The sequence below is a fragment of the Phasianus colchicus genome, chromosome 1, assembly GCF_987193195.1.
Source record: "Phasianus colchicus chromosome 1, bPhaCol1.hap1.1, whole genome shotgun sequence".
Taxonomy (NCBI): Eukaryota; Metazoa; Chordata; class Aves; order Galliformes; family Phasianidae; genus Phasianus; species Phasianus colchicus.
In genome coordinates this window covers 75,165,362-75,181,956 of record NC_143436.1, presented here as the reverse complement: position 1 = coordinate 75,181,956, position 16,595 = coordinate 75,165,362, and the positions used below count along the sequence as shown (strand labels likewise).

The window sequence follows — 16,595 nt, the reverse complement described above, 5'->3', positions numbered from 1 at the left end:
TGCACACACCCCCCCCCCCCCCCTTCCCCCCTCGAAAAATAAACAAATAAACAAAGTAAAAATGCTACTAGAACTAGATATTTTAACACGAGAAATGCATGAGGTATTTCTCCAAAGACCTTCTGTCCTAAGAGGAAAGGTTTAGTTTACTTCTTAAGTATCTACAAGTAAGATTTGGACTTACCAGTGTTAATTGACTTATGCAACTTTTATATTTCTGTCCATGACTCAATTAGATGCCAATCGTGTCATATTTTAAGTAAGATCAGCATCAGATGGAGAGTAAACAGACTTGCTTATTAAGGGATTTTATCAAAAAATGTAATTCAGCAAATATACCTCTGAAACACAATGCTGATGTTGAAGAGTCTAACAAGCTTTCCTCAGAAACTACCTGATAATATGGTAACTGGCTTCAGTTTTAAGTTCTCAGCAGAGCTCATCAGTATTCTCTTCTTGAACTATTCTCTACCAAAAACTGAACACTGAGCTCGATTAAGATCTCTAGGAAATCAGTGGCACAGCTCCAAAGACTTTCCACTGCTTTGGAACTGGGCCTTTTGTTTTTGAAAAAGACACAGTCAATTAGCTAAACTGCATTCTTTAACTGCCACAATCAGGATTACATTAGCTTTTTTTATCCTGTGTGTGCAGTTTAATTAAAACAGCCCTGATATGTCCTTCAGAATGAGAGCAATCATCCTGAGGCATCACTTTTCCTCTCTCCCCCCGCTTTTGCACAAACTCTGTGTGAGCGTAATCCTGTGTGAATGGGAACACAGGGAAGGAAGACCAGGAACACAATAACATCGGGAAAATAAAGAGTTTGCTGAAACAGTATCAACTCCCTCATTGTTAAGGTTCCTGCTCCTAAAGCAACTAATGTTCTATCTGCAAAGGCAAATTCAGGCTGGCAACGTTGTGTCTGACAGAATGTAACTGTTTCCGTAGGAATTGCTGTCTGTCTGTGCCTTACAGAAGCTGTCAAAAATAGCAGGACAGTTCACTAAGACTGTCTCACAAAGGGCTTTGATAGTTCTTCAGAGAACTGAAAGAGAACAAAGGATGAAGGTATATTTCAGTAGAGTTCCGCACACCTGTGGCCAAGACTTGCACTTTTGCTTTCATGGCAACACCTGAACGTTTCCTTAACAATAAAATAATCAGGCCCAGAATGGCTAATAAACCCACATAGCCCTCAGTGGAGTCTTTCATCATTCATTGTGTTTCCTCATAACTTACAGTGCTCACTAGCATAGCTTGGCCTCCTAAAATCTACAGAAACAACTAGAGCAACACTTCTAGGTCATAACGTCCAATTTCTTATTCAGGGAACAGTCTTACAGGGAATGTAGCAACTGTTTGTTGCTACGACTGTAAAGTCCGCTCCTGCTTTAAGGAAGGTTGTCACAATGAGTCCCCAGTGATCTCCTACAGAATATTTACAATATCTCTGGAACGGTAGAGGTGAGAGCTTCCTGCAGATGTCCAATTTATATGTAGTAGCTGAGACCAAAGGGAATTTTGAGGGCCTTCAGAGAAAGAGGGGAAAAGCTAGATGAATATACACCAAAATGGCCAGTGAAGTTTGCAACTGTGTGACTTGTAAAGAAAAATACTCACGTGCATTGAGAGATGTAAGTATCTGTGCATATTCTGGAAAAAAAAAGACCATGAGATATGTCTATACATACAGTTCAAAGAGAAGCTAGCCAGAAAGTTATGTAACTTGACAGCAACCACTTTGGGTCAGTGCTCTGCTTCAGTTCCTGACAAAACCAGAAATGTAGCCTTCAGTGCCTGCTAAATGAAAGCTTGTAATCACTACTCAAGCGACAAGCAAAGGTACAAAGATCATGTCAGACTACATGTGGAGGTAAAGTTGTCTTTACATCAATTAGTAGATTAGCCCCGTTATGGATCTTGTGAACAGCTTTAGGTGCTGGAGTTCAAAACATACGAGAATGCTTACAGAAAATACGCTAATGATACAGGGCCTCAATAAATAGTCAAACTGAACATTCTAGGAAAGACTGGATTCCCTGATATAAAATATGCCAGGAACAATCAATAAAATATGTGGCAGAAAGTTTAAAAACAGGACATACTTTTTTATACAGATTGTAATTGAACTATGGAAATTAGTGATGTGAAATTTCCATGGCAAAAACAGCTGGATTCCAAAGAGACAGGGCATTTAGGAAAATATCCAGATTATCCATAGGCATAAACTTCAGACTGTAAAAACTTGGAATAGATTGTTATTCCAGCTATATTTTCAAATACTTAATATTAGCATGGTGTTATACAATGTCTTTAAACATCACTTTGTCACTTGAACTTCTCAGATAACTTTCTTAAGGAAAGCCACAAGTCCCATCTGCATCAATTCTTCCTGCCTTCTGCTACTGAAAGTAGCATCAATGCTGCTTGATTCTACATTTGTTAAAGCCAGTACATATATTTCAATTCAATTCTATAGTAGAGGATTAGGCCTTCATAGCCCAACACAACTGAAATCAAGCAAGAGTGCAGCAGGCATTTCTCTGGCCTAAACTTCAGATCATCAGCGTATTTTCCTGCTAGGAAAGGTAAAGTATTGTTCAAACTTCTTAGGATTAAGTTACTCTTCATTCAATGGCTCTTAAATCTGATGAGAGATATGACATACATGCACACTGAGCAGTGCGGGTCATTTTCAATCTTACCTATGCCTCATCCTGGGTCATACCAATTACCTTCAACACCTATAGATAGCAAAAGGAATTTAGGACCTGGAAAAAAATACATATATTAGCTCAGCACCTTGTGGAATCGTGCTCTTTGTTCACAGTGAATAACAGAGGTAACATGGCTACTTTTCAGTATCTTTCCAGGCTTACCAGATGATTCTTAAAAACGAGGATTGTCTCTCTAGGGAAAATCTGGTTAGTCCCTGCACAATTATTCACCTCTAAAATAATAAGGTTTAAATTTGGTTTAGTATTCTGAAACAAACTAGGTTTCACTGAGGCTGACACACCTGGAGACTGTGCTGCCATTCAGCAAGACCTGGACAGGCTGGAGAGCTGGGCAGCAAGAAACCATATGAGGTTTAACAACAGCAAGTGACCTGCTGGAGGGGAGCTTTGCGGAGAAGGACCTGGATGTGCTGGATGGCAGATTGGCTATGAGCCAGCAGTGTGCCCTGGTGGCCAAGATGTCCAATGGGATCCTGGGGTGCATTAAAAGGAGAGTGGCCAGCAGGTCAAGGGAGGTGATTCTCCCCCTCTACTCTGCCCTGGTCAGGCCTCACCTGGAGTACTGTATCCCTTTCTGGGCTCCCCAGTACAAAAAAAACAGCGATCTCCTGGAGAGAGGGCCACAGAGACGATAAGGGACCTGGAGCATTTCTCCTATGAGGCTGAGTGGCTTGGGTCTGTTCAGCCTTGACAAAAGAATACTCAGAGGTGATCTGATTAATGTTTGTTAATAATCCTAAGTGTAGGAGACAAAGGGACAGGGCTAGCCTCTTTTCAGTGATCTGTGGGGGCAGGACAAGGGGAAATGGCCATAAACTGGAGCATAGGATGTTCCGTACCAATACGTAAAACACACTGTAAGTGTGACAGAGCACTGGAACAGGCTGCCCAGATAGATTGTGGATTCCCCTTCTGTGGAGATATTCAAGACCTATCCGGATGTCTACTTGTGCATCCTGCCGTAAGGGACCTGTTTTGCAGGGGGGTTGGACTTGATGATCTCTGGAGGTCCCTTCCAACCCCAGCAATTCTGTGATTCTGTGATAGCATGATGGATAATTGTTTGGTCAGTAGGGAGGTATCAACAAACTCTCAGCATAGTGTTTCATGCTTACAAAAGGAAATTTGGTGAACAGTTATTCAGCTCAGGGAAGTAAAGAAACTGCAGTTAGAAATGCTGCTTTGATGGGATGCTAAAGAATGTGCAAGCCAAAATGTGCTTGAACTCTGCCTATTTGAAGTCCAGTACAAAGAGCCAGCCTTCCTGTAAACTCTTGCCTCTCTTCCTTCTACCTCTCCAAGCATTCCACTGCAATGCAGAAGGAAGGATACAGGTTTTAATTTCAAGATTTTGTTTCCTCAACTGGTAAAATACTGTGATTGAGCAAGATAAACCATGACAATCTTGACCCCAAAGTTACTGAAAATTTGAGCAGCCTCTCTGTCTGTCTAACTCTCAAACTCAGTAATAACAAATTGTAGAAGTTAGAAGTCTGAAAAGTGTTTTGAGTACTGCTAAAGGGATGAATGTATCTATTAAATATGCAAAGCATTATTTGTCTTATTATGAAGCGCAATTCTGTTTTTCGCTGTTATTCTATAAACATTATCTAATCAGTATTTGCTACCCTTCAGAGAAGTCTATTAATATATCCTTGTTTTTGGTGTGTTTCATTCACCTTGTCTTTAATGAGAGATTTTCGGAAAGCTAATGTTTGTCCGTAAGAGGAAAAGTATTTGTTTGGATTTTTTTCTTTGTGTAGTCAGCTACATGTACAAAAGTTGTAAAAACAATATTTTCTTCAGCATATCCTTTGGCCAAATTTCCTTTTGACCAAATTTCAAGTTGAAAAGTACTGAAATACAAAACAGAGTGTCTAAAAACTTATTTTCCAAGGGAAACAACCAAACTCATCTACAGAATGAATCCAATTCTGGACAACATGCTCTCTTCTGTAATATATATGAGTTGATATCACCTATTTCTGTGGTACTCCATGCAGCAGTTGCAGAGCAGCCCTACCACTGAACGATATATCAAAACAGCTGTGCAAAGACTTTCTGCTTAGACTACAGATAAATCACAGTGTCCCAGTTTGGGACTCCCCATACTGGGACAGAATACACGCTCCACAGCACAGCCACATCCTCTCAGTCTGGTGAACATGTGATAAGGTGAAGAGAGATGATGATGGGACAGAGCACTCTGGGCTCTGGAGATAGCTGATTCTGCAAAGTTAATGGTGATGGGGAGCATTGGCTCAGGAGCTCACTCTACAAAGAAGCACATTGCCATTCATCAAGAGTTATGGGAGAGCCAGCTGCATGTAGTATACCCACTGGAGCATCAGGAGAGCTGCTCTCCTGTTGAGCAGACCCATGGGACAACTCAGCAGATTTTGCTTCTGACAGAGACAAGAAAGAGCCAGTATGTAGATGGGGTTAGACAGTGAACTCAGCTGGACCTGGAAGACCCTGCCGCTCATTGTTTTACCTCAAGTGAAAAGCACCATCTCGTGGCTCCAAGCTCCTGCTGAGACCCCAGCTGAACAGACCAACGATGCAGCAGGAGTTGGATGGAGCTCTGGTTACAATCGTAGCCAATCTGCTCCCAGCAAGTACTGATATTGCAATTTTAGACATGTCCTGCACTAATTTAACCCATGTACAATCACTATTCACTTAGGGTGGTCTGCTTCTCCTCAAGTGAAGACTAACATTTGACCTACGCCCTGGGAAAAGCCACTGTCCATTGATGAGGCATTAGTTCTGATGAGACACTTGAAATGAGCATGCTGCAAAGCCTACAGAAATTATTAACAACCATGGTACATAGTACTATCAAGCAGTCACATTTATCCTCCAAATTCTACCACCTCCTGTGAAATAGAAATCTGTGGATTGAATTCACTGAAATCAGCTAAGCTCAACAGTGTTTTGTGCCAGCCACATCAGCACAAACTGGAGGAATAGTCATGGGATAGGCAGGCCACTTGATTGAACCATTTTGTTTGTTATCCTTGCAAGTTGGACCTTGGGAAATCTCCTTTTTGCCAGGATATCTTGCTGTAGTTGTGCTTCCCCTTGAGAAAGATGCTAAACTGGCTGTTTATCATCTTATCTGAAAGGGGAACTGAATATCTTCTAATAGTCAGAATCTGGTTGAATTTGGGTCCTTCTCCTAAATTGAGAAAGCATTGCACTCACCTGACTAGAGATACTCCATGAGAAAGACTTCTTTTCTGTAAAGGTATCTGGACCATGTTTCCTACTCAACAGAGACTCTAAAACTTTATAGAATCAGCTATTGGCAGCACTCCCAGGATATTTTTTCCATCTGCACATGCTTCTAAAAATGTCAACACCAGTCTAACTATTCTCATCTGGGAACCTGACATCCGATGTACGTTAGCACAGAAAAAAAAAATCCAAAATGCAAACTCAAAAAAGGAAAATAAATTCTGCTGGCTTCTTGTTTGAGTTCTCTGCAAATAACAGGAGGAAATTTTACATTACTTTATGTAATTCAGTTAGAAAAACTGACAAGGGAATAGTATAGGTTTCAGGCGTAAAGGGCAGATTATGAGATTCTTATTCAGCGTGATTCCTGAATATTTAGGTTCATTACTTAATGGCAGACAAAACCAAAGCAAAAATAGGTAGAATCCTAGGAGCCATGCTTTCTTGGCAGTTCTGGAATTAAAAGCAGACAACACAACATCTAGCTGTGGGAGAGCTTTGCAAGGGAGGAAGAATTTTCACTTAAGTATTTTGTTCCAGTCATCAGTCTCCCATTATTTCCTCTTCCAAATCTGTATTCTTCACACACCTTCTCTCCTTTGCCTGAGAAAAAAAATGCATAGGTAAACAAGATATGCCCCAGTGCTACTTCCAATCTGAGTTTTGGCAGTAAGCAGTATTCTATCTCCACACTTATCACAGCACCTGCCCTCAGCATGCAACCACTATAAGAGTGGTATGTCAAAACTGAGTGGGGAAAAAAAAAAAAGAAAAAGAAAAAAAGATGTAATTGCTAACCTCAAGTCAATCTGAATAGAATTCCCAATTCACAGTTACAAATTCAACAGAGAGGAGGATGTAATCCTGAAATATCTTAAATAAATATTACTCTGAGCATTAACACTGAAGTAATGACTTTACAACTTCTCTTTTCAGGTGTAATTATTAGAAAGGCCCCCACCTCTTACTGGCTCCAATGATGATTTTGTTCGCTTATCTCTAGGTAGGTGGCTCTTGAATTATACTTCTGATTTCTGGCATATCAAACACTTTTTTAAAGTATGCATTCTGTCTCTAAATAGAGTAATATCTAAATATTTACTTTTGAAACTGACCTTGAAGACTGATGCCTTGCAAAGTTTTATCAAATTTCCTAGGTATTAGACCCTATCATTCTATATCTCAGGTTCTGGTGGTATTTGCTATAGACAGATAAGATATGATTTCCACACTAAGCCTTCATACTCCTTAAAATCTTCAGGATATTTACTTAAATCTTAGAATCATAGAATCATAGAATGGCCTGGGTTGAAAAGGACCTCAAAGATCACATAGTTTCAACCCCCCTGCTATATGCAGGGTTACCAACCACTAGACCAGGCTACCCAGAGCCACATCCAGCCTGGCCTTGAATGCCTCCAGGGATGGGGCATCCACAACCTCCTTGGCAACCTGTTCCAGTGTGTCACCATCCTGTGTGTGAAAAACTTCCTCCTAATATCTAACCTAAACTTCCTGTCTCAGTTTAAAATCATTCCCTTTGTCCTGTCACTGTCCACCCATGACAGCAGTTGTATCCCCTTGTGTTTAAATGTTCCCTTCAGGGCCACAATGAGGTCTCCCCAGAGCCTTCTCTTCTCCAAGCTAAACAAGCCCAGGTCCCTCAACCTTTCTTCATAGGAGAGGTACTCCAGCCCTCTGATCATCTTAGTGGCCCTCCTCTGGACTCGCTCCAAGAGCTACATGTTCTTCCTGTACTGGGGGCCCCAGGCCTGGATGCAGTACTCCAAGGGCTGAATAGATGGGGACAATCACCTCTCTCTCCCTGCTGGCCACCCCTTTTTAATGCAGCCCAGAACAAGTTGGCCTTCTTGGCTGCAAGTGCACACTGCTGGTTCATGTCCGGCTTCTCACCCACCAGGACTCCCAAGTCCTTCTCCACAGGGCTGCTCTCAAGGAGATCTTCCCCCAGTAATCCCAATAAATACCTGGGATTGCCACAACCCAAGTGCAGCACCCTGCACTTGTCTTTGTTGAACCTCATTAGTTTTTTATGGGCCCACTTCTCCAGCCTGTGCAGGCCCCTCTGGATGGCTTCCCTTACTTCCAATGTATTGACTGCACCACTCAGTTTGGTGTCATCCGCAAACTTGCTGAGGTTGCGCTCAACACCATCGTTTGTGTCATTGATGAAGATGTTGAATAGCACCAGTTCCAAGACTGACCCCTGAGGGACACCTCTTGTGACCAGCCTCCTCCCTGACACAGAACCATTGATCACAACCCTTTCACTGCGTCCAGCCAGCCAATTCCTAATCTCTCCTCCAAATCCATACTTCTCCATTTTAGAGAGAAGGATGTGGTGAGGTGTGGGAATACAAGAAAAACTGTTCAGAGCAGAAGCTGTGGAGCAAGATGAACAGTATGAGAACCAAGGACACCTCTAGAAGAAAAAAGAATGTCTAACAGCTCTGATTGGATAAGCCCCTGTGTGAACGGTTGAAGAGTGTTTTGTAGAATGCTCTGTTGACATGTAAAGGTGGATGGGAAAGTTGTAGGGGTGGATGAGAAAGCTAGAAAAAGAAAACCTGTGAACGTATCTAAGTGATGTGAGTACTTGTAATAAAGGATTTGGATCGTTCACATCTGAGTCTGTGCATCAGACGCTGCAATGAGGGACCATGTCAAAGGCTTTGCAGAGGTCCATGAAGATGACATCCGTCATCCTTCCTCCATCTATTGATGCTGTCACTCCATTGTAGAAAGCCACCAGACTGATCAAGCAAGATCTGCCCTTGGTGAAGCCATGCTGGCTGTCTCGGATCACCTCTTCGTCTCATATGTGCCTTAACATGGTAACCAGGAGGATCTGCTCCATGATCTTCCCAGACACAGAGGCGAGGCTCACTGGCCTGTAGTTCGCCGGGTCTTCTTTTCTCCCTTTCTTAAAAATAGGAGTAATGTTTCCCTTTTTCCAGTCAACAGGTATTTCATCTGACAGCCATGATTTTTCAAATATGGTGAAAAGTGTCTCAGCAACCACATCATCTGTTTCTCTCAGTACTCTGGGATGCACATCATCTGGCCCTATGGACTTATATACATTCAGTTCCATGAGGAGGTCTTGGACTTGTTCCACTGTTACAGTGGGAAGGAATCCGCTCCTCTCACCCACATGTAGAGGTTCAGGGTCCTGCTAGACATGGGGAGACTGACCACCAGTGAAGACTGAGGCAAAGCACTTACTGAGTACTTCAGCTTTTTCCATGTCTGAGGAAGCCAGTCCTCTGTCCTCATTTATCAGAGAGGGAACATTCTCCTTGGACTGTCTCCTCCCTTCTAATAAATGAGGACAGAGAAGTGGCTTCTTCAGACATGGAAAAAGAAGATAAAAGAACTCAGAACCTTCTTTGGCATGACAGGTTGATGGAGTCTATGGATCAGTAATTATGGGCCTTCGGTAAAACCTTTATACGAATTACTGAAAATTAACCAGTCTAGTTTGACATGGACAGGAGAGGCAAAAAAAGACATTTGAAGAACTGAAGAAGGAAATAATCAGAGTTCCAGCCCTAGACCTTCCAGTCATTACAAAATTGTTTTGGCTGTTCTCTCACGAGAAGCAAGGTTTAGCCTTGTTCAACAACTGGGACATCAGACAGGGATACTGACTTTTGTGAGCAGGTGGTACAACAAGTCAGTAAAATGCTGGGAATTGGTTGGGAATTACACATGCCCTGTTGACCACATGCAAGCGGACAAGCGTCAAAGATGAATCATTTTATAAAACATTAAATAGCTAAAATTTGCCAGTTAGATAAATTTATATGTATCAAACAATCCATATAGTTTTGATAAGAATTAGGGTAAAACCAAGATTTAAAGAGAGTTTGAGCCATTCTTAAACACTGTATGGTAGACCTTACCAATTTCAGTTTAAAGGGGAGGATCTGAATTAATTTGGTGAAAACTACTTACAGAGATATATAATTGCATTGGGAAATCAGTTAAGCAAAATTAACAAAGCGGTTTGGGGATTCAGAAATAGAGGCCCTCGAATCTCGCAACAGGTGAAAGCTCTCACTGTTTGATTTTTCACCAGCAAGATTGAAGTGTTGTATTCAGATTCACATTCAATTAATAATCCAAACGTCAAAAAGTTATCTTGGTCCTCACTTCCACAGCCTTTTCTCTTATACTAACTGTCTGTATAAGATCATTCTATGAGAACTACCGTTCATACAGCACTGGGAGATTAATGATGTTATGTAACAGTTCCTGTTTATCATTTTTGGATTGATAGAAAAGTAAAATGGGAATATAGACTTCCCCTGGGGCCACGCTGAGTAATCAAAACTCATGCCATTGGTGATTCAAAATAATATTCAGTTCAACAGCTCAGAATGGATGAGGATTTCAGTATATCTCATCTTGCTGAAGATTACAAGCCGCTAATAGCTATGGCATATAGGCATACAGGCATATAGGGCTGATGAATCTTCCACAATGTAGTTTATAAAAAAGCATTTTTCCCCTTTTTTAAAGGTTTACAATGATTTGTTATTCATTAAGCTTAGATATATTGTGGTTTATTATATTCCAAAGTGGTTTTATTTAGATTACTTTTCATTCCAGATTAGCTAACATGAAATCTGTAATGGTTTGGAGACATTTCCTTCTTGGAATATTTGTAGAATGGCATGCACAACCTAGATTCTCTTCCTCTTTCACATTTACGTAAACTTTCTCAGTTTCTTTTTCTCCACTTTTGTAGCAGCAGTTTGCATCAACATGTTACAAGGCTTCTGTCCTTTATATCCCAGGCATAGACAGATACATGGTGCCTACTGAACTCAGTGAAGACTCTTGATAGCAAAAATATTAGAGCGAGACAGGTTTTTAATAGTATACAGTGTAATCAGGCTCTCATCCAGGCCAAAGTGGAGGTTCTTCATGAAGGCAGTCCTGGTACTGAGTTTGCAACTTGATTGTTTCAAAAGAACTGCTCTGATGAGTAGTGACTGCAAGAACAGGCATTCTGTAATGAGAATCTGATGTTCATATTCCAGAATTCTGCAGCACCATTTGTTTTCAGGCTCTCACACTGCACCAGGTACCTAAATAACTGTGCTTAAGTCCAGTGGGAACTGATTGCCCTAATATTTCAGCAGGATATTTAGCTCATCTTTGTGTAATAATTTCAAAGATCAATACACCAAAAATACCTGCTGAAGAATGCTTAAAGTCAAGCCCGTGGTAAATGCTTAGCTGAATTGTAATAGAACCGTGTTTATAGTTGCATTACTCTGTCTGGCACCAGCCTCTCTTATTAGCAAGGAAATCCTTTATTGCCTTATATATCAACAGAAATCATACTTCCTTGTAAAGACCATGTCAAAACTGAGTCCAGACTGCACTTGACAACTGTTTAGAAAAGCCAAGTCACATTTTGTGAGCAATTAGTTTTCTTTTTTTTGGAAAGTTCTGCTGTGTTGCTTTTGTTGTTGTTGTTGTTGTTTTTGTTGTTGTTTGTTTGTTGGTTTTTTTTATGGAAAAATGCAGTATGTTCAAACTGAAGGTTGAGGAATGATTTGACAAGCCAGTGTCTAACCCCATGAAGAAATCAAGATCTCAAAGAGCTTGATCTCGATTAGGACAAATTCTACTCTCACTTATAGCAGGAATCTGGATTAGACTATCTCCAGGGGAAAATTAAAAGCCCACAGAATGTTTCAAGACAACGTTCTGAGTGATCTCCACAAACACTAAATGAAGTTCAAAAAGCAGTCATGACAATCGAAGAGTTTAATGTCACTAAAGGGCAAGGATTCCACTCCTCTTTACTTGCTTACTTCTCCAAACCCCTGAGCTTCCCTCTCCTGTCCTTGTACTGATTCTGACACTCACTTTCTTTCCAACTCACTAATTTGACAAAAAAATATATCATTTTTGTTGTTGCTGCACTGGATTTTCTGCCAGAATAGTGAGCTCAAGGGCTCCTGGAAGAGAAGACATCATTTGCACATCTTGCAAATGGACAAAACCAGTTCAGGGCATGTAACAAGTGGGCACAAAGGGAAGGAAGAAAACTGGAAAGGAAGGAGGCAGACCAGGCCCTTCTTTTTCTATCAGCAACAGGCTTTTAAGACCATTCAACATGGGCCAGATGTGCTTTCATCTTCATCATTTCCACACAAGTGTCACCTTGATGCAAAATGCTCCCACTAAAGCAAACAGATCTATCTAAATCCATAATACAACTGGACTATGTACTTTGTCCATCTAGTTGCAAATAGTTTCTCAGCATATTATAACACCATTCCCCATCTAAATAAACAAGCAAAGCAGCTCCCAACATTTAAAGTTAATGTGAAAGATTCAGTTCTCTATTTTCAGACTCAATCTCTTCCTCACTTTTCTCTTCCCCCTCTACATGTTTTAGTTTGGAGATAAAATCTGTGTAATGGTTCTTCATACTAAACACAAAAAATTTTACTTGCTTGGCATTCACCATGACTGTTTTACTGAATAGGAAGGAAAAAATATCATTAATTTAGCCATTATCATTAAACTGCATGTTAAGAGACAAATAAGCACAATTTCAGTCTAGGCCAAAAATGTCAAAGCACTATTCTGTGAGACTGATTTAAATTTTATCACAGCGTATATAACTGAGGTACTTGCATAAACCAGAATCCTGACTTAATGGTTACTTAAGTGCATTAGAAAATTAGATCAAAACAAACCTGGAGCGCTGATAGTAAGGACTTCTCTTTCTGCAAGTCTTCCTGTGCCATTCGACCTAATAAAGGCATGAAACATCCTTCAGCAATACATCAAGAGACTGAGGGGAAAAGAGAGATGTCCATTGCAAGAAATGTAGTCACACAACTCCTTGATTCAAGGAAGCAACTTTTTATCAGTCTTCATTAGTAAGTTGTAAAGTGCTGTATTAACAGGATGAAGGTAATTTATCATTAGTCTTTCAAAAATATCTTAACTGTAAAATCCACTGCACTGGAAAGATTTGGTTTGGAAATAAAAGAAACAAGGATATGTTTTGGTGAAAGGTGATGCTTTCTGCCCAAGTCCAAGGTATAATCCACACAATGGTTATTTAAGTAGCAAGGCATGCTGTATCAGACTCTATTGATGCCATCCATTTCCAGTTTATGGTAATTGAAAACAATGAACTAAGTACATAAATTGTACAGACACATGAAGGTGACTGATGTATGTGCCAAAGTAACCCAGAGTGAGGAATAAACATAGTATGTATTCTACTTGCACGTGTTACTACTGTCATAGCTATTCACTACCTAATGGTTTTCATCTGTTGTGCACTTGGATCAAATCTAGTAAGAGCAGGCAGTTGTTGTTGTTTTTTTTTTCTTTAATTATTATTTTATTTTTTATTTTAGTCTCAAAAACAAAACTATAAAACTGCAATATATGTACTTCTTTCGGGGAGGACAGAAAGCACAAGACTGAATATTTAGAAATTCTAAAACTGTAAGGTAATTAATAAAATTATTTATAAAGAAGTGTATCTACAATATTTAATAATTTAAGGCTCACAAGGAACTAATATCAATAATAAAAAATGTCTGTGCTTTAAAGCACCAAATTCACTTTTCATACTAGACAACCAGATCTGTAGTGATCACAAGAAAAACTCTACAAGTGCTGATCTGCCAATGTTCCTAGTGCTTTAATGGAGTGATATGTCTCAGGAATAAGAAATCCCATTTCACCCAAAAATAAAGCTATATAGATACAAAATAAATTGGAATATTTTCAGTTTGAAACTACAGTACAAAACCTTCTCATTGTTCCTTCCCACTCCAAAATTCATTCATTCTCTGCACACGTCCTCCAGCTCTTTAACAATTTGCAGAAAATGTACTGATTACAAATGACCATTTCAAACCAACTATGATTTGCTAATAAAAGTTTCTACAAATTGGATTTTACATTTTTATAATTTACCAGCTCCTGTATCATGGAGAATAGTTTATCTATTTTAAAAACAGGTGACCATTTGTGCCATGGAAAAAGAACATAAAACATTTATTTCTGGAGGACTGCTCAGGACAGTGATCAAATTATAAAATATAGCCTGATTTAAAACAAAACAAACAAACTATAAAAAAAGCAACAAAACAACAACTGGTAGGAAAATAATAGATCTAGTAGTAAGTTTCTGAGACCAACAAATTCTGCTGCATCTTTTAACTACGATTCTCTCCTTTCCTTACAGGTCTGTTTCCCTGCTGCTGTCCAGACAGAGGGCATAGAGTGATTTTCTGAGATCTACATTACTTTTAGCTTTGATACTGGTTTTCTCTAAAGGGCTGGTGCTGCTTTTGAACCCTTCATTATTTTCCAAGTGCACAACAGATTTGTTCAGAGAGTTGTTACTGGATCTTCTCTTTCCATCTACTCCAGTTACACTGCCCTGAGCACTGCTGTGTTCTTCTTTGAGCATAGCTTGCTCTTCATGGTCAGTCTCTCGGTGGTAGAAGTAGTTGAAGTTGGACACAATAACAGGGACAGGCAGGGCAATGGTGAGCACACCAGCAATGGCACATAAGGAGCCCACTATCTTGCCCCCCACAGTAACAGGTCGCATGTCCCCATAGCCCACAGTGGTCATGGTCACCACAGCCCACCAGAAAGCATCAGGGATGCTGGAGAAATGAGAGTCAGGGTCATCAGCCTCAGCAAAGTAGACAGCACTGGAGAAAAGGATCACTCCAATGAAGAGAAAGAAGATGAGAAGGCCCAGCTCTCTCATGCTGGCTTTCAAAGTCTGTCCCAAAATCTGCAACCCCTTGGAGTGCCTGGAAAGCTTGAAGATCCTGAAGACTCTGACCAAGCGGATGACTCTGAGGATGGCCAAGGACATGGCTTGTTGCTGGCCCCCACTCCCATTGCTGCTGCTACCCCCAGGCTGCTGTTGCTCATGGGCCAATTCTGTGCCCAGGGTGATGAAGTAGGGGATAATGGCCACAATGTCAATGATGTTCATGATGTTGCGGGAGAACTCAGGCTTGCTGGGGCAGGTGAAGAAACGCACAAGGAGCTCAAAGGTGAACCAGATGACACAAGTGGTCTCGATGATGAAGAAGGGGTCAGAGAGGCTACTTGGTGACTGCATGGGTGGAGAGTCTCCAGCTGTGGTGTTCAAACCCCCACTTTGTGGGGGCAAAGACATGGGTATCTCTCGTTCATCCCTGAATTCAGGCAGAGTTTCCAGGCAGAAAGTGATGATGGAGATAAGGATCACCAACACAGAGACAATGGCAATGGCCCGGGCTGAGCTGGAACTTTCAGGGTACTCAAAGATGAGCCAGACCTGACGCTGAAACTCACTGTGGGGAAGGGGCTTCTCCTCCTCTCTGATGAAACCCTCATCCTCCCAGAAGCGCTTCATGGCCTCCTTGCCCAGCTGGTAGAAGCGGATCTCATCAGCAAAGACATCAATGGAGACATTGACAGGCCGGCGAAGCTTGCCCCCAGACTGGTAGAAGTAGAGGATGCCATCAAAGCTGGGCCGGTTGCGGTCAAAGAAGTATTCATTGCGGAGCGGGTCAAAATACCGCATACGCTTATCAGGATCTCCCAGCAATGTGTCAGGAAACTGGTTGAGAGTGCCCAGCTGAGTCTCGAAGTGCAGCCCAGAGATGTTGATTAGCACCCGTTGATGGTGCATGGCGCCCCGGCTCACTGCCTTCATCTCCTCCTCCTCACTGGCCGCTGCCATGGTCATGCCCCGGTGGTGACCCCTTTCCTCCGGGAGATCCATTTCCGCAGCCGGCCAGGGACGCAGAGCTTGTGGTTGCGGTTGGGGTCCCGACGCTGCCCGGATGTTGATGCTGCCCTCACTGCTGCTGCAGAGCCTCCCGTCGCCTCCTCGGAGGGCCGGCGGGGGCTTCTCCCGCTCCTCGTCGACCTGGGGCGGTGATGAGGCCGGTGGGGTATCCTCCTTGCCGTCTCTCAGTCTCGTAACAGACGTGGACCCCGCGGTGCGGAGTAGCTCGCGCTGTCGCCGAGCCCTGGTGCTACCACCGGCGCTGCCGGTCGTGGCATCCTCGCCGGCCGAGATGGCCCCGCCACCACCGTTCTCCAGAGTCACCAGCGCGATCTCCATGAGCAGCAGCAGCAGTAGGCGGGCTCCACTGAGGTGGTGGGCATTCTGTGCGTGCCCCCTCGCCGCCGCCAGCCACCTCGGGACGTATGGGCGGCCGCCCTGCTCTGCCCTGCCCGCCTCCCCCTCAGTGCTCTGCGGCCGAGCGTGGCCGAGCGCGGCCTGGGGAAGCCGGCCGGGGACCCGGATATGAACAAGTGATCATTCTGACGGCTTGACGTCAGCGAGAATCCCTTCTCCCCAGCGGTGGCGGCGCCAGCCTCCCCCGGCATCGGGCTGCCGCAGCACCGCCCCGCCCCGCAGGTAGTACTGACCGCGCCCGTGCCCCAACCCGGCCACTATGTGCCCGCAGCGGAGAGAATCATGGTGTGACCCTGCTCGGATACGTATTCCTTGCGTCGCGAAGGTCTCCGGCTGGAATTCCCGGGGCACCTCTCAAATGAAATCTAGACCGCCTCTTGGTG

General features: G+C 42.5%; 1 protein-coding gene across 3 annotated transcripts; it reads right to left on the bottom strand.

Annotated features, from left to right (window-relative positions):
- Nucleotides 1–289: 289 nt before the first annotated feature.
- LOC116237225 (potassium voltage-gated channel subfamily A member 1-like) lies at nucleotides 290–16,595 on the bottom strand. 3 transcript variants are annotated; one of them, XM_090148084.1, is made up of 4 exons: nucleotides 12,728–16,595; nucleotides 2,709–2,774; nucleotides 1,624–1,656; nucleotides 291–1,532 (listed from the first exon to the last, which is right to left on the bottom strand). In XM_090148084.1, exon 1 carries the CDS (start codon nucleotides 16,132–16,134, stop codon nucleotides 14,236–14,238), a length of 1,899 nt encoding a protein of 632 aa, XP_090004210.1. In that variant the 5' UTR covers nucleotides 16,135–16,595; the 3' UTR covers nucleotides 291–1,532; nucleotides 1,624–1,656; nucleotides 2,709–2,774; nucleotides 12,728–14,235. The 3 variants fall into 3 exon arrangements, with proteins under 3 accessions (XP_090004204.1, XP_090004210.1, XP_090004218.1); XM_090148078.1 differs by having other exon boundaries at nucleotides 290–1,656; XM_090148092.1 differs by lacking the exons at nucleotides 291–1,532; nucleotides 1,624–1,656; nucleotides 2,709–2,774 and adding an exon at nucleotides 5,784–6,584.

Excerpts from the sequence above, each read along its gene's own strand:
- LOC116237225 (XM_090148078.1), bottom strand. The coding sequence starts at position 16,134 with ATGGAGATCGCGCTGGTGACTCTGGAGAACGGTGGTGGCGGGGCCATC.